The 24,691-nt window shown below is 37.3% G+C and overlaps 1 protein-coding gene across 1 annotated transcript in view; it reads right to left on the bottom strand.

Annotated features, from left to right (window-relative positions):
• The window catches only part of LOC120526634 (kinesin-like protein KIF13B), a 655,733-nt gene that overhangs the window by 329,462 nt on the left and 301,580 nt on the right, over window positions 1-24,691 (bottom strand). The window contains exons 14-17 of the mRNA XM_039749796.1: window positions 21,516-21,726; window positions 9,422-9,584; window positions 4,251-4,397; window positions 3,084-3,233 (exon numbers count right to left, since the gene is read on the bottom strand). Coding sequence (XP_039605730.1) covers window positions 3,084-3,233; window positions 4,251-4,397; window positions 9,422-9,584; window positions 21,516-21,726 — 671 coding nt within the window. The remainder of the gene's footprint in view (window positions 1-3,083; window positions 3,234-4,250; window positions 4,398-9,421; window positions 9,585-21,515; window positions 21,727-24,691) is intronic.

Genomic DNA, 24,691 nt, shown 5'->3' with positions numbered 1-24,691 from the left:
ACCACTTGCCCCTTTGGGAAGGGATATTACAGTATATTTATTTTCTTACTATTAGTTTATAACTTAGAGCGGTGGTGTGAATATTTTATAGCGTTTTTATGTAGTCGTACATATGCGTGGCTTTGCACGCAGGATAAGTGTATATTTAATTTTATAATATCAGTTTTGAATCTAGTGCTTATAAAATGTGGCCGTGAGTTTATATCTTAGCGCGGGTCTGTGAATATTTTCAGAAAGTTTACACATAGCTATGATGGTAAGACATGTGTGTACTGTATTTAATTAATATTAATTTTAAATCTAATGTTTATAAAATGAGGTCGTGAGTTTATAAGCGCGGGGGTGTGAATATTTTCAGAAAGTTACACATAGTCATAGCTATGACTGCAAGATAAGTGTATATTTAATTTCACAATATTAATTTTGAACCTAATGTTTATAAAATAAATCCACGTGTCCTAAGTTTATAGATTATAAATACAATTTCATACTTTTATAGTTTCATATTTACATAAATTATATTTTCATATTTTATATTTTCATAAATCATATTTTTATATATTCATATTTTCATATTTCATAAATCATATTTTGGGGCGGGGCTTAATGTCATCAATCATATTTGGGGGCGGGGCTTAAAGTCATCAATCAAATTCACACCTCTTTTGACACTTGCTGTCTATATGTACTACTACTTATGTCACTCATTCAAGTTCCTTTTGTTTTTTATACCACTGTTTAAACCAGCAAATAGTATGTTTTTCCTTGCCTCCACTTGGTATTCGCTGAAATTCTTCTATTTCCCCCCATGCTTTTGCCATTGCCTTTTCACAGAACGCCGAGCTTAAGAACTATTTATATTGATTTGCATATTCAAAGAGGTGTAATACAGGGAGGAGTTTAGGGAGTGGCAGCAGGTGCATGCATGTGCGTTACTTTTGACGCTGACAGGGATTTATGGAGCGGAAGAACGCGGAAGTTGACAAACGCACAGATTAATGCATCTGGATTTTTTCGTGTATATGAACATTTCCGCTTTTATCCTTACGCCATGTTTTAGTGTGAATTCTACGTACTGCGTTATGCACGAGGCCCCAGGACTCTAAAGACTTAGACCGTCGTCCTTTTGCATAGATATTGGGAGCGCCACACACCCCTTTCCAAGCAACCTAATGGCCCCTCATGCTCTCCAAATCCGTCTACTGACTTCATAGGAAGAGTCACCAGACATGTGACGTGGTTAATATTCCCTCTGCAGACAGACACACTTCTGATGGCTGTGACTAAGATGTCATTAAAGGCCTGGGTCTTATTTTTTCTTTTATCCAGGGCACTTGCCAACTCCTCGCTCAGTCTCTTGATAGCCCTGATTAGAGCCTCCATTTAACTTCACGAAATCAAAGCACCATCAGCAAAGTCAAGACCAGTGAATCTTTCATCACCAATAGATACCCCACAGCTGCTGGAGCCCACGACCTTGCCCAACAACCAGTCCATGCAAGCACTAAACAGAGTAGAAGCAAGAACATACCCCTGATGAACCCCAGAATCAAATGGGAAAAACAGGTTCTGCCTCTACTCTGCACAGCACTCAAAGTACCAGTGTACAGGCCGCCCATGATATCCAGCAACTTCGAGGGGATCCGGCGAACCCTCAGGATGTCCCACAGGGCAGCTCAATCTACTGAATTGAACGCTTTACGAAAATGGACAAAGGCTGCAAAAAAACTCTGCCGATATTTGCGTTTGCGCTCCATGAGAACCTTGCTTTACTACACTGTTATATTCTATACTACATGACATGATTTAACTGTTTAAAATTATGGATGGAATTAGAACAATTCTGCAACAAAAATACAATGGGAGCATCAGGCCTTGCTGTATACACAATATATACAGCAAATAAGACACAGTGTATTTACATTTTGCTCCCCTCATTGGCATTGTGTGGTATTCATTATTTTACTTGCGGTAGTATTTTCTATTAATTCCACAACTTACTACACACACAGTTATGTAAATATTTTCATTTCCTCTTACCACCAGCCAGAAAATAAATAGTTTTTGAAAAATACCCTTATTCCTTTTATACAGTGAAATTTTTTCTTCATTCAGCGATAACCTACTAGTAATAAACTGCTAAAACACTTTATTACTTAAAACTAGAATCCCTGAAGCATACGAAAAAAACTAAAAGGCTGGACCACCTTAAATTCCTTTGCACCTCTCCATCAGCGTCTTTGTTTTGCAAATATGTCAATCAGCACAAGCAGCAAACAGCCTGCTATCCCATCCCCACTTAGAGGAAGCTGAAGTTCTCCCAGCTCAAGTTTCTTTATCTGGGTATCAGGTGCCTGGAATTGTATAGGTTAAGTAATATATTATTTGGAATACATACATTTCATGTGTGTACTGTGCCTACAACGATCTGTATAAATGGAGGATGACAGGAAATGTGAGGCAAGAAATGTTGAACACACAACTAAAACAAACTTTTTTCAAATTATAGTAATAATGACAAAATGCTGACAAGAAATGTATAATGTATGAAGAATGACAGTCCAAATATCAAAAGGTATAACTTTCACAAAAGGTATAACAAAACATGTGCTTTTATTCAAGAATAAAACCAAAGAAGAAGAAATTATTCAATTTACATATTCCTGTCAATGTATAAAAAACAATATCAATCGAAACAACCCAAACATTTCAGCTTGGCTGGTGCTGAAGAAAGAACGGCTGCCTCATAATCAAGAGGTCATGGATATGAGCCTGGATCCTAGTAAGCTGCTATTACTATTACCAATATATAATGAAAATTAATTTGATCCATAACATATTTTTGTGGGCTTCAGGGATTCTAGTGTTAATGAAATTCAGAAAAAGTAATGATCCCAGGATAGACACCAGTGATGGACTTGACTCCATGTGAAGCATTCTCCTCTTATTTGTACTTTTAACTGTACAACTTTAAAATTTGTAAAAAAAAAACCAAAACATTCCAATATTAAGTTACAATAATGGATAATGTATGCAAAAGTCATGCAATACTAATAATAAATGTACTGTAAATAAATACTCACCTCTCCCTTTTGACTAATGATAGGAACAGCATATTGAAATTTTACATCATAAAAAAGGCAAGAAAGGAAAACATTAGCCACGCCAATCAAGGTATGGTTCTCCTCTTCGTCAAAGAAGGGATCAGCTCTTTTTAAATATGAATGCATGACCTACAACAGACAATGAATGGGTACAAATCTAATTAATTAAAAAGAAAACACTTAAAAGCATAACATTGTATAAGAAATGTAAAAGGAAGCTGTGCAAAAAAATGAACAAGAATACTTAGTGTAAACCAGAAAAAACATTTAGTTTGCTGAAATCAGTAGTAAAAACAAACAAGCAACTTATTAACTCAAAACTTGTTCAATCTAACATTCAGGATTAATAATTGATTAAATACATTTTACATAGCACTTTTGTAACTACTCCAAGCTTTTTACACAAAGAGTAGGGAGCCACTTAAAAAACCAACAACCACCTTGATGACGTGATGGCAACCATTCCCATGCCAATATGTTTACCACACATTAGTTAATAGATGGTGAAGTGGTGAGATAGTTGGTCAGTTGGTCAGGAGAGAAGGGATGATTAGGAATCCAGAAATACCAGGCTTTGGTGGTCATTTAAACCAGAACATCTGGAAATGCCCTTCTCTTTCCAAAAGGAAATATAGGGATTTGTTTATGACTAGAAAGAGTTAGGACTTTGATTTTACATCTTATCCAAAGGACAGTGCCATTTTAACAGCATAGTGCATCTGTCACTGCAGTGAGGGATTGGGATCATCACAAAGACCACAGGGTAAGCACCCCCTTTTGGCCTCACCAACACATCTTCCAGCAGTAACCCAAGCAAGTACTGGCTGGGCCCAAACATCCTTAAATTCTGGAGGTATACATTTTCTGAAGTGCTTGTTGTATTGCTGCAGACATTAGAACACTCTAGACGAAAACAGGCTATTCAGCCCAACAAAACTCACCAGTCCTATCCACTTGTTTCCTCCAAGAAAACATCAAGTCGAGTTTTGAAAATCCCTAACGTAACTATAGATAAAAATACACTAGATGATGACAAGTAATGTTTACATTTGATAAAGGCAAATACAAAGATATAAAGGCACAGCAAGAAAACCATTGACAGGAAAACTAAGTAGGGTCATGCAGACAGAAAGTAATGAGTCATACAGGATTTTCATCATCAAAGTTCTTCCACTCTTGGTAAAGCTCCCTCATATCCACAAGTCTGTTTTCCAGTTTCTCCAAGGCCCATATTTGTTTACTTTTCCCCATTCTGCGTACATGCACAGCTGGCTCGCTTAGTACCGCATCCCACTAGAAGAACAAAAAAACAAATCAAAGTAACATCATTAAACATCTGAAGATAATGTTTTCATCAAAACAAAGAGCAGCTTTAAACTGACAGGATACTGCATACAACACAACTTCTTGAAGTATTTAATTTTTTTAATAGCATCTTAACACAATAGAGATGTGAACAACTATTAGAATTTCCTTTCAAATTATTCCAAAAGCTGTATTTTGAAACTAAAATTCAACATTCGTTCATATATCTAAAATCTTGCTTTTTGTGTATTTAACACTGAACTTAATTTACTATCTCTCTCTCAACATCTGACTTCTGTCAACATCCTCTTCTTTATATGACAGATTGTTTTCACTCATATTCTACCTAATATATCCTTAAATTCTGTGCAGATATTTTTGTCTAAATACTGCATACATTTTATTAATCCATTCATTTATCAAAAATAAAATCCAGTTATTATAAAGCAAGTTTACAGTGGCATAGAAAATATTGAGTCAGTGTCAGGAATAAAGAAACAATCCAACAGGTTACCACTTCATTTAAAAACCTAGGCTTTCACAAACTTGCACTGGGTCTAACCAATTTAGAGCTGTCCTTCAACCCAACCTGTCTATGGTCCATGGACAAAAAGCAAAAGTAACCAGAAAAACCTCTGTTCCAAATATGGATTGAATGTGGAAACTTCTTACACACAATGTAGAATGATCAGCTTAATAGTTCAGAAATGGTATTATAACTCAATGATTGCCAGCTCCTACTCACAGTCTTATTTATTACACTATACACTTCAGTATAAGTAAGGGTAAGGGCATAGAATGATTGGAAAATCAAAAGCTTTGTTTAAGGACTTACTTCATTCTTTACTATCACTATTTATTAAAATGTTCTCATCTAATGTTGCCACTAATGTGCAAAATTAATGGTAAATTTTGTTATCACCTCATTTATGACCAAGATGCAGAGGTATCAATGTCTAATACAAAAAACTAGAAAAACCATGACTTAATATTGAAGGTGTTAATTAGAATGCATTTAATGACTCACTTGACTGTAAACCATTCCAATATACACATACAATTATATCATTAATTGATTAATAAGGGTCATAATAAAAACAATTAAAAAAGATGATCAGAAAGATTAATAAAAACAACAAAATTCTGAATACTATTGCCATCCAGGGTTAATACATTCATAACATTACCTCACTGTTAACTCTACATACATACATAGATATACAGTATACTGTACATATATACATTCTCAAACCTTCTTAATTAAATTCAGGGTCGCAGAGCCTATTCCAACAGCACAGGGTTTAAGGCAGTAAATCCACTAGATATGGATCCAGTCCTTTGCAGAACATACAAACACACCTTCCCACTCACATTCACTCACTCATCCACTCACATTCAGGACAGTTTAGAATTACCAATCCAAATACCATATACATGTCTTTGTGGATTGGTAGGACAACCAGAAGACAGAAACTCATAGATACACAGGAGGGACGTGCAAATACCACACATGACAATCAGTTGTAGGACTCATATTGAAAAAAGAAGTCGGTAAAACAGGGATTTTGTTATAATGAAGTCAGAACATACTGTAGTACAATCTTTCAGAATGTACAGTTAACAAATCTGACTGCAGAATGTCAAATTCGATGGCGTCTATTTTCTTCTTGCTAGCATCAAAGGCACATTCAAATGCAAGAATTAATAAAAAGATTATGGTGTGGAGGTATTCATAGGGTAAAATATCAGTCATTTTTAGGCAGATTTGAGTAGAATAAACACAAAGGAAGCTCAGCAGTAAGCACTCTAGCTGTAGAGCAAGTCAAAAATTAATCCTTAATGTGATCAATGAGGTCAGTGAAGTCAAACCATACCTTAAGAAACCTGAAAATATCCTCTAGAGCTCTGCAAGTACAACTGAAGTCAAATCTAACTGACGATTATATAATACAATGCCTCTAATCTGAAGTAAAATTTCTGGAGATCCACAGCTCCAGAAGTGTAACAATTGTCAAGTAAACCAAAAAACACATTAAACATGCAATTTAATTGACTGTTCAGGGGAGCTCCTGAACTGTAAATTTTGGGACAAATGCAGAAGACGTACACATATTTTGCAGCTTTCTTTTAAATGAAAAACTACTTTGTTGTAATGAAATTTGCAGAACAAATGGACTTCACCGTATTGAGTTTTTCTCTAAATGTTAGCCAGGACTAAAAACATTTGTAAAATGAGGATTTCGTTAAAATGAAGTTTGTTCTATCGGAATTTAACTTGTATATTAAATACCTTTCTTACTGGATCAGCTGCATGAAAATGATTACGCTCATAGCCACAGGATCTGGTACGCACTTGGTAAACAGGTTTTCTTTGAGCTTTGACGTCTTTGCTCTTTTAACACTAGAATCCCTGAAACCTATGAAAAAACTCAATCCCAGCCTACCTTAAATCCCTTCACACCTCTCCATTAGTGTCTTTTGTTTTGTAAATGTGTCGATCAGCACAAGCAGCAAGCAGCCTGCTATCCCACCCACCCCCCTTCAAGAAACTCAGCTCAAGCCAAGGCTCCATATCTGCTTGTGAGGTGCCTGGAGTTGTATAGGGTAAATAATACAGTATGTTGTTATTTGGAATACATGCATTTCATGTGTGCTCTGTGACTACAAAGATCTGGGTAAGTGTCAGATGAAAGGAAATGCCGTGCAAGAAATGCTGAACATATACCTAGAGCAGAAACTTTTGTTATACTAATAATGACATGAAGGGTATAATGCGTCAAGACTTTAGTCCAGATATCAAATAAACATGTACGTTTTTATTCAAGAATGTAACCAAAGTAAAAAAAAAACAAACATGTTGATGTCAATGAGTTAAATGAGTTAAAAATCCAAGTTGAAATATCACTTGACAGGAAGTTGATACATATACTGGAATGGTGTAGAGGCAAGAACAGCTGCCTTATAACTCAAAGGTACCGGGTTCAAGAACAGGAGCTCCGCGTTTTGAGTAGTGAGCTGCTATTATTATTATTATTATTATTACTACTATATGTAATCAGAACATAAGTTTAATGTGTCACTATCCTCTGTACAAATATATTTTGTAAATCTACTTTTCTTTCTACACACATGCACAGTTGACAGAGATTTAGCACAGTGGCTCATCATTTAGAACTGCTAGGCAAAGCATAAAACAATACAGATAAAGACAGCTGGGGAAATGTGCACTATTTTTCATCTGTCAGAGTCAGCATGAAATTGTATATCTTTGCCTTGTTTAGAATTGCATAATTCACCTAAGTGGGGACTTGTACATGAATAAAGAGTATAAAGCCTAGGAACATTGCCCGGCACACCTTTGAAGCCGACAGACAGATGGGAGATAACGCCATTCGATCTTGAAAATCCTTCCAACACAGTGACGAAAATGGCAGACTCTCCATATCGGGCCGCCTCTCCCTAACTGGATTCTTGCCTTTGGCTTCCTTCGTCTGTTATGCAGCATAAGCCGTCATTAAAGAAAGTTATTTATCCTATGTGATTTCTTACCACTGTATCACTAAGGGAGGAACATTGCCTTTTAATATCACATCTATATAGATTCAAGTTATGTAACACAACCCAATTACATTTCAACAAGGAAGATAACACCCCCTGCTGGACACACTAAAAAATAATAAAACCATGCATTTGATTTGAGTGTGTAACACCCGGTGTAAATTTTGGCTAAATGTAAAAGTTAGCGCTTGTTTTTTTTTTATTTAGTTTTATTCTCTCAGTGACGTTCACATGGTACAACAAACTTGCCTCTCCCTCTCTGAGTTGATAGCATTTATCTCCATTGTTTTTACAAGAGCAGCGCTGTTGCTGATGCTTGCTTAGCACTGTACCGGCAATCAAAGATATAATGTCCCGTGACCGCTATCAGACTGGACAAAGGCAGGACTGTAACAACAGACAGCTTTTTCACAGCCCTTTTGCTGGAGAATAGACTGCAACGAAACTCTGCTTGACACCATAAAGTAAAATGGGACTTCCACCTGCAGCTGATGTCACTTCTGTATGCAAGCAATTGCTTCAGGTGTGAAGTTTTGCTATCTGTAAAAGATATCACTGAAGGCATATCAGCAGACAAACAAAGTATTTCTGAGATTTTTGGGGTATTTACAGTTTTTCTGTTATGGGGTTTCTTTCCCCCCCACATTGCTTTCCGTTGCACAGCATTGGCCATGACTGGCTTCTATTATCTCAAACTTTTTCTCTCCATTCTGAAAATACAAGATTTTTTTTGCCATCACTAAAAACAACATGGGGCAATTAGCATGTTAAAAAATACATCTTTTTTAATACACCTTAAAATTAGTGGTCTCAAATTAAAGCTGGTTTTACTACATACTTTCAAAAAATACCTATTTTCATTAAGTAATCATATTAATAAAAAGGTTATAATGTGTTTTTAGGCGGTTTTCTTTTGCAGTATGCTTAAACTTCTTAGATATATTCCACCAAAAGGAAATTGTATATTACTGCTTCTTTTACACTATGAATATACAGCTGAAAAGATAACAAGTATATAGATGAAAAAACACACAGAACAGAGGATAACAAATTATCCAGGATGCTGAATCAGTGAATCACCTGCATATTAAATAAATTTTTTATTGGCATCATATTTGTTTTTAAACACAATGTATACTTAAGCTTACCTTATGCAGCTTGTGATGCACAATTATGTAAGAAAAAATTCAATACATATAAAAAAATAAAATTCAAAGTAAAAATTTAAAACAGGCATAGGTTTAACACCAAACTTTTAGGTATTAAGAGTACATCATTAAGTTTAAATAAAAGTATTCAACTTTGCTTTTTAACATAGTTTTGCCCAACAATAATTCAATTCTCAGATAAGTTAGTGTTCTTTTAAAAAAAAAAATACTGTACCTTAAACTCTATAGCATGCTACTATAACATTACTATACAGTACATTAATTTAATGTTTTCATAAATAATACCTTTTTGTTAGCATTGAGATTGCTTGCTGGTATCTGAAGGGTTACGTAATACTCTGTTTTCTTTTCTAAATCCTGTGCAATGAAGCTAGCTTCCTGAACCAAAAGATTTGCTCTTACAATCTGCTCCTTTAACTTCCGCAGGCTAACTCTTAGCAGTTCTTCCCTAAGAGAACACCAAAATAAAAATTTGCAATTAAAACAACCACAGCAATATAAAAACATACTATACTGAAAAAGAAAAATGTCAGAAGTGTCAATCATTTAAAATTCTCCATTATTTCCAGATGAAACATAACCAAATTATTTTTAATACTATGAATTTTAGTGCAAGCTGAAGAGTTTAAGTTAATGGTACCCAGTAGCCCTCCATAATTTGCACTGTCTTTGAAAGTCAAACAGAATTATTAAAGACATAAGCCATTCAGCACATTTCTCTTCTCATTCCTCCATTCTGACAAACAGTGAAATACAATTCTAACTAACACCAATTCATTTGTTGTCAAGAATCATTCGGTTTTTAGTACCTTAGAACAATCCAAAGGAGAATAGGCCATTCAGCACAAAAAAGCTTGCCGTTCCTATTTACTTAATTCTTCTAAAATAATATCAAGTCTATTTTTGAAATTCCCTAAAGCCCTATTGTCTACCACACTGATTGGTAGCTTATTCTATGTGTCTGTGGTTCTCTGTGTAAAGAAAAACTTAGAATTAGAATTAGAACAATCTAGACGAGAACAGGCCATTCAGCCCAACAAAGCTCGCCAGTCCTATCCACTTGCTTCCTCCAAGAAAACATCAAGTCGAGTTTTGAAAGTCCCTAACGTCTTACTGTCTACCACACTACTTGGTAACTTATTCCAAGTGTCTATCGTTCTTTGTGTAAAGAAAAACTTCCTAATGTTTGTGCGAAATTTACCCTTAACAAGTTTCCAACTGTGTCCCCGTGTTCTTGATGAGCTCATTTTAAAAAACAAGTCTCGATCCACTGTACTAATTCCCTTCATAATTTTAAACACTTCAATCATGTCACCTCTTAATCTTCTTTTGCTTAAACTGTAAAGGCTCAGCTCTTTTAATCTTTCCTCATAATTCAACCCCTGTAGACCTGGAATCAGCCTAGTCGCTCTTCTCTGGACCTTTTCTAGTGCTGCTATGTCCTTTTGTAGCCTGGAGACCAAAACTGCACACAGTACTCAAGATGAGGCCTCACCAGTGCATTATAAAGGTTGAGCATAACCTCCTTGGACTTGTACTCCACAGATCGTGCTATATAACCTAACATTCTGTTAGCCTTCTTAATGGCTTCTGAACACTGTTTGGAAGTTGATAGCTTGGAGTCCACTATGACTCCTAAATCCTTCTCATAAGGTGTACTCTCGATTTTACGACCGCCCATTGTGTATTCAAACCTAATATTTTTACTTCCTATGTGTAATACTTTACATTTACTGACATTAAATTTCATCTGCCACAAATCTGCCCAAGCCTGTATGCTATCCAAGTCCTTCTGTAATGATATAACGGATTCCAAATTATCTGCTAATCCACCTATCTTGGTATCATCTGCAAACTTAACCAGCTTGTTACTTATATTGGTGTGCTCCTGACTGTTGAAGTGAGAGTGAGCACCATGGTGAGAACAAAAGAGCTGTCAGAGGACTTCAGAAAAAGATTGTAGCAGCCTATGAGTCTGGGAAGGGATTTAAAAGATCTCAAAAGATTTTGAAATCAGCCATTCCACTGTCCGGAAGATAGTCTACAAGTGGAGGGCTTTCAAAACAACTGCCAACATGCCCAGGACTGGTCGCCCCAGCAAGTTCACCCCAAGAGCAGACCGCAAGATGCTAAAAGAGGTCTCCAAAACCCTAAAGTGTCATCTCGAGAACTACAGCAGGCTCTGGCTACTGTTGATGTAGAAGTACATGCCTCTACAATCAGAAAGAGACTGTACAAGTTTAACTTGCATGGGAGGTGTGCAAGGAGGAAACCTTTGCTTTCCAAGAGAAACATCGAGGCCAGACTGACATTTGCCAGAGATAAAGTTGACAAAGACCAGGACTTCTGGAATAATGTTCTTTGGACAGATGAGTCCAAAATTGAATTATTTGGACACAACAGCAGAGGACATGTTTGGCGTAAACCAAACACAGCATTCCAAGAAAAGAACCTCATACCAACTGTGAAGCATGGAGGTGGAAGTGTCATGGTTTGGGGCTGCTTTGCTGCAGCAGGACCTGGTCAGCTCACCATCATAGAATCCACGATGAATTCTACTGTGTATCAGAAGGTGCTTGAAGAACATGTGAGACCATCAGTTAGAAAATTAAAGCTGAAGCGGAACTGGACCATGCAACATGACAATGACCCAAAACATACTAGTAAATCAACCAAAGATTGGCTGAAAAAGAAGAAATGGAGAGTCCTGGAATGGCCAAGTCAAAGTCCAGATTTGAATCCCATTGAGATGCTGTGGGGTGACTTGAAAAGGGCTGTACGTGCAAGAAACCCCTCAAACATCTCACAGCTGAAAAAGTTCTGCATTGAGGAGTGGGGTAAAATTTCCTCAGACCGATGTCGAAGACTGGTAGATGGCTACAAGAACCGTCTCACTGCAGTCAGTTAGAATAGGCATTTTTGTAGAATGACATTTACAGAAGATCTTGAAAAGACTTTTCTTCAGTTTTCTTTGTTTAGTTGGATTACTTTAATCTCTCTGTATTGTTGAAACGGAGATGAAATAACCATTTATTAAAAATGTTACAAAAAACCACATGCTTTCAAAGGGTGTCCTAATGTTTTCACATGACTGTATTCCTATCTAAATCATTTATATATATTAAAAATAGCAGCAGCCCTAGAACTGACCCCTGTGGAACACCACTCTTAACATTGGCCAGTTCTGATGAGGTTCCTCGCACCATCACCCTCTGCTTCCTGTGTCTGAGCCAATTCTGCACCCATCTAAAAACATCACCCTAAATTCCCACTTCTTTTAACTTGATGCCCAACCTCTCATGTGGCACCTTATCAAATGCTTCCTAATGTTTATGTAAAATTTACTCTTAAATTGAAAACTTTTTCAATTATGTCCCCATGTTCTTGATGAACTCATTTTGAAAGAACTGTCTCAATTGACAGTACTATCACCCTTCATAATTTTAAACACCTCCATCATGTCACCTCTTAATCTTCTTCTGCTTAACACTAGAATCCCTGAAGCCCAAGAAAAAACTTGTAATCCCAGGCCACCTTAAATTCCTTGGCACTCCTCCATTAGCGTCTTTTGTTTTGTAAATGTGTCGATCAGCACAAGCAGCCTGTTATCCCAAACCCCCACCGCCGCAGCTCAACTCAATGAAAACTTTCTTCTAGCTCAAGTCTTGTTTATCGTATTGTGAGGTTACCTGGAGTTGTACAGGGTAAATAACATTGTTTATTTTAACACATGCATTTCATGTGTGTTCCATGTCTACAATGACCTAAGTAAATATAGGAAGACAGGAAATGCGAGAAATACAAGAAATGTTGAACATATAGCTAAAACAGAAGCTTTTTCATGTTATAGCAGTATGTGTGCATGTGTGTATGTGTATACATGCTGGGGGATTCTCTCGTTCCACAGTTGTTTAACTTCTGCTTATGTTTTAAATTTGACTTCATTTATATTTTCTTGGATTTCCACTACAATGACTAATGTGATATGTGTGATGGGGTCAAGATGGAAGGATCTGTTGAGCTCTCATTGTGTATGCCCATTTGGGAGTTGCCCTGTTGAATTCTTTTCATTCTTTGTTTAAGAGATCTTTGTCTAGTTTTTTGCTTACTTTCTGTTAATTTAAACCAGGGGGATGGGGTGGAATTCCAGTGCTATTATTTTCAAATGTATCTAGTTCTTTTTAATGGGTTTCTTTCATAGTTTCCCTTTGCTGCTACTTTTTCTTTTCCTCTCTAATGGCTAATCTAACTTTTCCTGGAATGCAAGGTTGCTCATTTCCATTTGCAAGCATTAGAGTGTTGCTGATTTCTTATCTCTCAATAAAACAGACATCACCCATTTGCAAAAATCACATCTTTTGACCAAATATGTTCATAGGACTGCCTCCAAGCACTGCTGTATGGCTGCCTCCTCTGCTGCCACAAAAAAACGTGGTTCTGGTTCACCATATTTTGCACCCAGTTTCTCTATTCTTGAGGTCACATTTTTTTTGTGCCTTGATGGAGAGCAGTAGAAGGAAATTCACCTGTGTATCAGTTTACATCCCAACTCCATATAATAATACATTTTCCTGATATTACTAAGTGCATCCTTTCCTTTTCTGAATACCAACTAATCATTGGAATGGATGTGAATGCATTTATTGACCTTGATAAATCACCTTCTTTGATCAAATGGAGCATTCCCCCTCCCCATAAGCACTTGCCAAATTTCTTAAGAATCTCCACCTTGCAAATTTAACCCTCTGCAGAAGAATTTTCCTGCTTTATCCCCATTAAAAGTCTTTTTCCAAAAGAGATTATATACTAATTTGAAAAACACTTGCCCCCTGCACAAAGAATGCCTTTTTATCTTTGCACTTTTTGTCTGACCACCAGTGTGTAAATCTTCAGCTTACTCTTCTCCTTCTGTCCTCCAAGTTTCCCCACTGGCGCATTAATACTTCTCATCTGCAAAACACAGATTTTATTCAACAAACCTCTGCTAAATTTGGAGAGATTGTTGCTTTTAATAAAGACTCTATTCAGGATCTGACTTTTGTTTGGCTAGCTGTTAAAGGGCATATTTGAGACCTGACTATTGATTTTGCATCCAATATAGTCCATATGGCACGCAGGCAGACAAACTTGAGAAGCATCTGAATATTCAGGAAAATGCTTGCACGCCTATCTATGCTCAAGTATACAAATTACAAATTACACAAACCAGTTTAAAATTCACCATACACAAACCTGTTACAATTTCTCTAGTGCTAAGCCTAGCAAGTTATTTGCACTCAGGTTAGACAGACGCGACTTGTTAGCCTCTGTTTCCCCAAGTCAAATCGAAAGCTGGTAAAATCACTAATTATCCCTTGGAAATTAATAAGAGATTCTTTGATGTTTACTCTGAACTTTTCACTTCCGATGACTCTCCATTGCCGTTTGATATTTTTTTCAAATCTATTAATCTACCAAATCTCTCACAAAGTGATGTGGCCTGTCTGAAGGCCTCAATCTCTATTGAAGAAATTAAAGCCACCTTAAACTCATTTGCAATAAACAAAGCCCCAGGTTCTAACAGTATATTGCCAGAAGTATGTTCCACATATTGGCCAGAAGTATCAAAGCTTGTTGTTTCAAATGATCAGCACAGCTCTCTTCCTGTAATCTACACCCCAATATAAACTCTTTCATTGTATCACTGCTCCTCCTCAAGCAGGGAAAAGATCCCACATTTAGTGTATTATCACTAAAGAACTCAGGCGCCAATTTATTAGTTAAACTTTTGGCTCTCCGTGTCAAACCTGTTAATTCCAAAGCTGATTCACTCTGACCAGACCGGCTTCATGACATCTCACTATGCAGCTGAAAACATGCTCCTGATTTTGCACATTTAAAGCGCAACTGCTCTCAGCCCCATCAGTGCTCTTCTCAGTTGACACAGAAAAGTCCTTGAATAGGATGGATTGGAAGTATTGGTAGAGAGTTATGAGAGAAATGGAGTTTGATACTATATTTATTAATATAATTAAATCACTATATGTTTGTTCAACGGTATTCAGTCATGTCCCTTTTGGGTGCTAGGCAGGGTTGTCCCATTATCTCTGCTCCCATTTATTATCTAGCTAGAGCCTCTGGCTGTCACTCACCATGCACTGGACACCTTTTTGCCCATCATGATCCATAATAGAGTCCACAAGGTATCCTTATATGCTGATGATATTCTTCCATTTCTAGGAAATGCTCCTTTTGACATCCCCTACATATTAACACTATATTGCATACAGTGATCCCTTGCTATATCGCGCTTTGACTTTCGCGGCTTCAATCCACCGCAGATTTTAAATGTAAGCATATCTAAATATATCTTGGATTTTTCGCTGGTTCGCAGATTTCTGCGGACAATGGGTCTTTTAAGTTATGGTACATGCTTCCTCAGTTTGTTTGCCCAGTTGATTTCATACAAGGGACACTATTGGCAGATGGCTTAGAAGCTACCCAATCAGAGCATGTATTACGTATTAACTAAAACTCCTCAATGATATACGATATGCTGCCCACACGGTGCTCGATTGTTTGCTTTTATCTGTCTCTCTCACTCTCTCTGCCTGACAGAGGGGGTGTGAGCAGAGGGGCTGTTTGCCTAGAGGATACGGAGGCTCCTCTAAAAAATGCCGCTTTATCGCGGTGCTTCGGCATACTTAAAAGCCTAAAAGTATGTATTGATTTTTTGATTGTTTGCTTTTCTCTCGCTCTCTCTGACATTCTCTGCTCCTGAAACGCATTTTTTGAAGAGGAAGATATGTTTGCATTCTTTTAATTGTGAGAAAGAACTGTCATCTCTGTCTTGTCATGGAGCACAGTTTAAACTTTTGACTAAAGGGTGTTATTTCATGTCTAGAGGACTCTAATAATGTTAACAGTGTGAGTGAGTTTATAAGGGATTAAAATATATAAAAATAACCACACAAACATATGGTTTCTACTTCGCGGATTTTCACCCAACCCCTGCGATCGAGGAAGGGATTACTGTGATATGCAAACCTGTATTCCTCCTTATAAACCATGCTTGTCAATCTCTCTCTTTTCCTTCCCTTATTCCTGTTTTAACTCTTTCAAATATCTAGGAATCACCATTACAATCTCCATTACTAACACGGTGCAGTCAAATTTAAATACCTTGTTCAATGAGGTTAAACATTCAATATTCTCCTGGAATAACCTTTCTCTCTCCTTTCACAACCATTTGGCAATCATTAAAATAAATATTGCAACGCATCTATATTTTGTTAGTTTCAATGCTCCCTCTTCATCCACATTTATGCCTGCTGTTTTTTATGGAGCAGTAAAGGACCTGCTATTAAACATTCCATTTTGATTCGAACCATTCTCTTGACTCGAGGAATTGCTCTCCCTGATTTTGAATTGTACCATTAGGTATATGTCCTTTGTCCAATGTCCCTGAAGTTAAACCCTCCACTGTCCCCTCCATCCTGGCTACTAACAGAAACAAATGTTGTCTCCCCTCATGGTTTGTATTTGTGCCACTTATTAAGTTTAAAACAAAAAAGGGAGTAGATGATTATAATCGTCTTATAAATTATGTTGAGTGTTTGGCACAAGGTAGAAAAGCACCTTGACTCCATTTCTGGCACTCTCTCGCACCACTGTTCTACAATAGCGCTCTAAAAATGAAGGTGTAACCTATCTACTGTACCTAGGTTTTAAAAGACAAAAATACTATACCTTCCTTCTCTTTCATTTTCTATTTACAGATTAAGTCTGCTCTCAGGATGTGTGGACTAAGTTCTTATGCGCCTGTTCCCAACTATCTATTATTAATTCTTCCTGCCCTTGTTTACCACTAAATGCATTTCCCTTTTGAATGCCCACTTTCCAGATGCCATAACAATACCTATCACAGCCACTCACAAATGGATAACCAATCCGTTCTCGTCAACACCATCATGCTGGAACACAATTTTTAAAAACATAAAAAAATTGCCCTAAAAATTCTAACGATCCACATATCTAATCCAATATCTCTAGAAATTGTTTCCTGATGGATTTAGCACCTGATCCACCCTGCACCAATGGTCCCTTAACATTAGAATCCCTGAAGCCTACAAAAAAAAGATGTAATGCCGGAGCACCTTAAATTACTTTGCACCTTCTCATCAGCGTCTTTTTTCTGCAAATGTGACAATCAACAACTGAAGCAGGCAGCCTAGTCAGTCATCCCCCCATCTGGGAGTTAGGTGTCTGGAGTTGTATAGGGTAAATAATATATCATTATTTGGAATACATACATTTCATTTATGTTCCATGTCTACAATGATCTGGGTAAATGTTGGATGACAGGAAATGCGAGGCAAGAAATGTTGAACTTGTCCATTACAGAGTTGGTCTCGTCCATTAGGAGATGGACATATGAACTAGAACTCCATTAGCAGCAGTGTTAATTTTTCTCTTATTTTTTATCACCCCGATGTATCCTGTATTTACCCCCAACTCAAGGAGTTTCTACTACAGTTTTTTCAATCATATATACACATGAGAGGTAAGGAAGGAGCTCAGAAAGAAACAGAAAAGAAATCCAAAGCTACACCCAAGCCTAGACAGGCATCAGGTCCAAGTCCAAACTCAAAGTACAGCCTTACAGAGACTGACCTGCAACACACAGGCGAAAACACAGATTTCCCTGGACCCCAGTCCTCTGCATCGTCTCCAGTCGAGATTGAAAGTGTGAACAAATGTGCACTTGATGCAGATTCCGAAAGCTCGTCAATTCCAGAAGATCCAGTGAAACTGGAAATGGCCTTGCCTTCCATGTTTTCATCTACTTCTCGCGAGCCAGGAGCATCGGCTGTAACAGTGCTTGCCACTTCACCTGTGGAGCACGAAGGCCGAAATGATCTGTCCAAACTGAAAGTAATTATCGCTGCAATGGCCACAGTCACCGCTCAAGACATAAAGAAGATCAAGAAAGATATAAAGAAAGACATAAAGAAATAAATGGTATGCTGAAGACAAACGAGAAGCTGCGGCAGGATAACAAAGACCTGGAGAAAGGTGTATATAATCACTTTGTGGCAACCTTTAAATTTATGCTGGAAAAAATTGAGGAACAAATTCAGGAAAATGCATCTAAGTTTGAGAATAAACTGAGAGCACTTGGCACTCAGTTGGAAGATGTTAAGCAAACATTCATGACTTGAATTGAAACAGCCGAACATCTGGCATCAACTGCTGATGGAAAAGCAACAACTGCAAAATCTGAATGCAAAAAACTCGGAGACAGACTTGCTGCACAGGAAGATGGATGCAGAAGGAAAATTACTATAATCAAAGGTCTCTTTAAGAGAATCTTCAAAGTCTAAACCCAATGAAATTCGTAGCTGAACTATTCTCCAAAACAACTGGAGAGGACTGTAAATCAGACACAGAGATTGCAGCAGTTTACTCCATATGGGGAACAAATACATTTAAACCTAGGAGTCTTATCATGCATTTCAAAAAATTACAATTTAAATTAAATGTAATGTCACTTCTCAGAGACAGATTATATTTGAAAATAAACACATTCGCATTTTCCCTGATTTCTTACCATCAACAGCTGCTAAACGTGCTGCTTTTTACAACATTAAACAGGACTTACATAAAGCCGAGATAAGATACAGCCTCTTGTACCCTACCAAACTTAAAGTGGATATTCAAGGCATGCATTACGTCTATACCTCTACAGAGGAAGCAGAAACAGAGTTAAGAAAACTGATCCCGACACTTTATTGAAATACGATCTTGAGTTGTATCCTATCATGGCATAGCAAAGAAGATCTTACCGGCTGTTTAATACACTTGCAATGATACTGGTACTGTAATTATACATCCTTTTTTCCTTCTCAGCCACTTTTTGTTTATGCTTTAATTACAGTTAAATGTGTATATGTATGAATGTGTGCAAGAAATTAATATATTTTTTTTTCTCTTCTAAAGGAGACAGTTTAATATCATATCCTTGGTTTATTGTTATTATTATTATTATTGTATTAGGGTTTACTATGCTTATCCAAGGCCACGTTTTAACACAATTCCCTGGGTTTACTATCTTACTATCTCAAGACTGTTGATGATTATATTATATGCTGATAGTGAAAGGACTGTACTGGCAAAAGACATCTCAATTTTATTCCTCATACACCGCTGCTGGGGGGGCTTGTTTTGTTTTGGACGTGCTCGGTCTCTAGATATGTCAGAGGACTGGGACTTTGTGAAGTTTGGTCCAGCCTCAAGTGAGGAGGCAAAATGGGAACGTGGGGGGACTAGCGGGGGAGAGAAAGAGAGCAAGCTATCTCTAATCTATCCTTATAATTGTAAGAACCAACATAACAATAGGCTTCATGGCAAGAACTACTGGGAAAATTGGAAATTAAGCTCAAAGCTGTCTCACTTTCAGTTAAGACTACAAAGTTAAATCAAAAATTCAGAATCAATGTCTCTATGACCGGACAGTTAACTTTGTGAGCTGGAATGTTAAAGGTTTGAATCACGAATTAAAGAGAAAGAAAGTATTCTCTCACCTAACAGGTCTAAACGTTAAAATAGTGCTTTTACAGGAGACCACCCACTTACAAAGTTGCAATGCACAGAATTCACTCGAGCTCCATATGCGCAAAGCATATAATTACTCAACTCTAAATTATATATCAAGTGCATCTCTCTCGTTGAAAATTGGTCAAAGTGTTTCCAGGGCAAGATCCAACCTGCAAATGCTGCAATAAAGTTCCGGCCTCACTGGGCCACATGTTTTGGGCATGCACCAAATTAAAATCATTCTGGACCAAAATCTTTAAAAGCCTTTCAAACAGCCTTAGTGTCACAATCCCTCCTAATCCACTAACAGCTGTGTTTGGGGTACTTAGAGATGGGCTTAAAGTGGAGAAGGACAAACAAATCATAATTGCCTTTACTACACTATTGGCACGTAGACTTTTCTTGCTCATGTGTTATTGTAAATGTTACAGTAATAATTGACAAAATGCTAATCTGAAGTGTATAATGTGTAAAGACTGAAGTTCAAATATCAAATAAACACTTTCACAAACGGTACAACAAAACAAGTGCACCTTTATTCAAGGATATAACCAAAGAAAAAGAAATTATTCAATTTACATGTTGGTGTCAATACGTAAAAACGGAAGCCCAAATATCAATTGCATGGCTGCTGCACAGGAAAGAATGGCTGCTTCTAAATCAAGAGGTTCTGGGTTCGATCCCTGGTCTTCCCCGCATTTACTGTCTTACCAGTGAGCTGCTATTATTATTACTATTTCATAATAAAAACATACACTTTGTAGACATAAAACACACATGAAATGTATGTATTTCAATTATCAATATATTATTTACCCTACACAATTCCAGGCACCTCATACCCAGATAAAAAGACTTAAGCTCTGAGAATTTAGCGCCTGACATCAGCAGTGTAGGTGGGGGATGGGATAGCATGCTGCTTGCTGCTTGTGCTGACTGACATTTGCAAAACAAAGATGCTGATGAAGTGGTGCAAAGGAATTCAGGATGGCCTGGCATCTTACTTTTTTCGTAAGCTTCAGGGATTCTAGTGTTAATGCACAAGGCACCTTTCTCCACACGTTCTGGGAATGGCCTACTGTTGCTGTTTCTTGGGGCTCAATTGCTTCTGCATTCTCCTCCATCTTATCTATCCCTATACCTTGCTCTCCTATTACCCTACCACTGTTAGATTTCTCGACTCTCTCGATTTCTGCTCAACACCGGCACATTATTACACTAGCCACTAGCGGAAGAGCAGAAGCATTTCTGGGTTGGCCAATATAAAAGGACCTGATTGACCTCACACGGACAAGTCAAAGTCAGGTGGAAGGTGGAAAAAGCTTGCTGGGAGGAGCAAAGTAGAACGAAAAGAATAACTGTGTGTTGTGCCAAGTATTTACTTGTGGCTGGGGTGGTGGGAAATGATTGTGAAGAGTTTTTCTCTTAATAAATAAAATCTTTGTGTTTTTAACTAATGCCCGTGTCTGTTGTGTTGGGATTGAGGAGCAACAGTGCTCTCTAGTGTCAACACACGTTATGACTGCAACATAAAATAATGACTGACTGAAACACAATTGAAAAAGTGGAATGAGAAAATGCATCAATAAAAACATTCACTTCTTTCTATTTGCAAAACTTTACAGTATAGTGCATTTCAAAGATATATTAGTTTTTACTTTAAAATGACATGAGGCAAACCCTGAAATTCCCAAAAACATTCCTAAACTTGTACAGAAAAAAAATCAAGGAAATTAGCATATTAATCAATATGGTTGCAATATACTGCACGTTCTATAATGCAAACCAAATGTTTTTTGTATACCTCTCCTCATTCCACTGTAGTCTTTGCTGTAAACTACTAGATGATGTGGAGAGGCGTTCCATACTATGATATTTAGGCTGATCATGCCGTGTTATGTGGCGTCTTAGATACTCTAATTCTTGTTCATACATAATCCGCTGTCTTTCCAAGGCAGACTGCTTTTCTTCTTCATGATGCTGTTCTAAACTCCAAAGAATAGACTGCACTGGTTCTAAGGAAAAAAAACAAAGAATGCAACAGTCAAAATCCATAAAAACCACAGATATTTAGTGTTTAAACAGAAAAAGCAATGTTAAATTTCCCAGACAACTTTAACTTAATATGTTCGTTTTTAATAAAGACTAATAGAGGTATCTGTTCCTCACATTTGTAAATAAAATTTAAAAACAGAATTACAAATAATTTTTAAAGTAATGTATATTACAGTACCAGCCTCTTTGAAAATGGACAACAGAAACAGATTTCAAATAAATTTAGGTCCATAAGTATTTGGACAGTGACACAATTTTCATAATTTTGGCTGTGTATGCCACCACAATGGATTTGAAATAAAGCAATCATTATGTGATTGAAGTGTAGACTTTCAGATTTAATTTAAGTTGTTTACCAAAAATATCGTATGAGTTTTTTTAGGAATGACAGACATTTTTCTTTATAGCTTCTCCCCCATTTCCAGGGGCTCAAAAGTATTTGGACATGTAAGTGAAAAGCTGTTCCCTAGCCAGACGGGATCAGTTCCCTCATTATTTCATTAACTTTTAAAGCAAGTAAAAGGTTTGGAATTGATTCCAAGTGTTACTTTGCATTTGATTTGATTTAATTTGTCACTTGAACTCTCAATATGAGGTCCAAAGAGCTGCCCATGCAAATTAAAATAGTCAATCATTAGGCTGAGAAAACAGAAAACAAAATAAACCCCTTTAGAAAGATACCAGAAACATGAGGAAGGAACAGACTGGTGAATGCAGTAACAGAAGATCTGGAAAACCACAGAACACTGATTGCAGAATTTGGGCCATTGTGAATAAGAACCACTCCACAACATTTAGTTAAACCAACAACACTCTCTGGAAGGTTAGACCTATCACTACCGAAGTCAACAAACAACAGAAAACTTCATGAAAGTAAAAACAGAGGGTTTACCACAGGGTGCAAACCACTTGTAAACCTCAAGCATAAGGAGGACAGATTAGACTTTGTCAGAAAACACTCTTTTATAAGCCTGTCCAGTTCTGGAACAATTTTCTTTGGACAAAGGAAATTAAGCTTAATATACACCAGAACAATGGAAAAAGAGGAGTATGGAGAAGAGAAGAAACGGCTCATGATCCTATTAATACCACATCATCTGTGAAACATGGTGGACACCGTTTTATGGCATGATCAAGCATGGCTTCCTAATATGTTAACAGCTGTGTTTGGTGTACTTCCAGATGGTCTTAAAGTGGAGAAAGACAAATAAACTGTAATTGCCTTTACCTCACTACTAGTATGTAGACTTATCTTGCTCAGCTGGAAGGGTTCTAACCCACCTCTTTAAAGTCACTGCGTGAATAAAGTTATATACTATTTGAAATCAGGAAAATTCAAATTCTCACTTAGAAAAACGGTTAAAAACTTTTTAAAAACCTGGCAGGATCTAACATTTAACAGTAAGATTTTAGAATTAGCCTTCATATTGGGGGAGAAAAGATTCTCTTTCCTCTTTTCTACTCTTAACACTAGAATTACAAAAGCCTACGAAAAAACTTGTGAATCCAGCCCACCTTAAATCCCTTTGCACCTCTCCGTTAGCATCTTTTGTCTTGTAAATGTTGTGATCAAGACAAGCAGCCTACTATTCCATCCCCCCACCGACACAGAACAGGCACAAAGTTCTCCCAGCTCATGTCTCGATTATCTGGGAGTCAGGTACCTACAGGTGTATGCAGAAATAATAGATCGTTATTTGGAACACATGCATTTCATATGTGTTGTTTCTAGAATAATCTGTGTAAACACATCGCAAAACAGAAATGTTTTTCATATTTTAGTAATAAACTAGCAAAACACCCGTGGTTCGCAGTGGCGAAGTACTGCCTTAAAATTTTTATTAAGAAAATTTAACCTTTTCAAAATGAGGGAAAATACACCAATAATTATTTATGAAGGATCTCTTTGTATGCCACGTTGTCAGGTCAGCCCTCCGGTTGTAATATGAGCAAGTTGTGCGCTGAGCTTACTCTTGAGCATGCAACGTACAGTTGGCCATATGAAAAGCAATACTGTCACAAATCTCACAGCTTGGATTGCTGCTGTCATAATCGGTTTGAGTTTCATGGTTTGTTTCAATGAAGTTAGTATTTGCAGGACTTGTGTTGAAGTGACATTCAGCATCTGTCAAGCGTTGTAAGCATACAACTGGTTTCATCGATAACTTCACATCCAGCTTTTGAGAGTTTAAATATTCATAAACATCAAAGTGTCCACTACTCAGATCGTCACTTGTGAATCTAAGATGTTTAAGAGGAATTGGCAGTTGTCGAAAGGTGTAAAATATTTGGCCATTTCGGTACACTTGAAAGCGACAACCGAACAATTCGGCGGTAGCCATCAACTCACATGCAGAACCATAGGAAAAGGGCTTAAGCATTTCACTCTTATAGTGCTCCTGTGTAGTATAATTATCTCCTGTACCGTGATCAGTCCACGCCTTGAACCTGTCCCAGTCATTCAATACATAAGACACAATGTTCCTCCGGATATCAAGAGTGAGCCTGATATGGGCGTGCAATATGTAACAAAGAGAATGGAAAAGGCAGGTGGCATCTCCGGGCATGGAAACTGCTCGGTAAGTGACAGTTCTTTGATCGATGGTGATCACCTCGATAGACATGTTAATGGGGGTATGGTTTTTAACGGTAAAGGAAATGGGTACCTGAACAATGTAAAGTAAGTCTAAAATACCTAAACAATAACTATAATTGTAATAAACGAACAATAAAACAGCGGAGAACCCGTGGAATAAATAAAAAGGCTGCAGTTATCAGCAGGGAGACGTGAATACCGTAGCGAAGTAAGGAAGGGAATGTAGAGACCGGAGCGATGGACAGCCTTATATAGGCACAACATGGGAGGCATGGGGATGGGGGACCAAACGCCGCCTCACATGGTGACTGAGCTGCAGGCTATGGACG

The sequence above is a fragment of the Polypterus senegalus genome, chromosome 3 (genome assembly GCF_016835505.1).
Source record: "Polypterus senegalus isolate Bchr_013 chromosome 3, ASM1683550v1, whole genome shotgun sequence".
NCBI classification, from domain to species: Eukaryota; Metazoa; Chordata; class Cladistia; order Polypteriformes; family Polypteridae; genus Polypterus; species Polypterus senegalus.
Note: the sequence above shows the minus strand (reverse complement) of the source record. Positions and strands in the feature narration are given on the sequence as shown.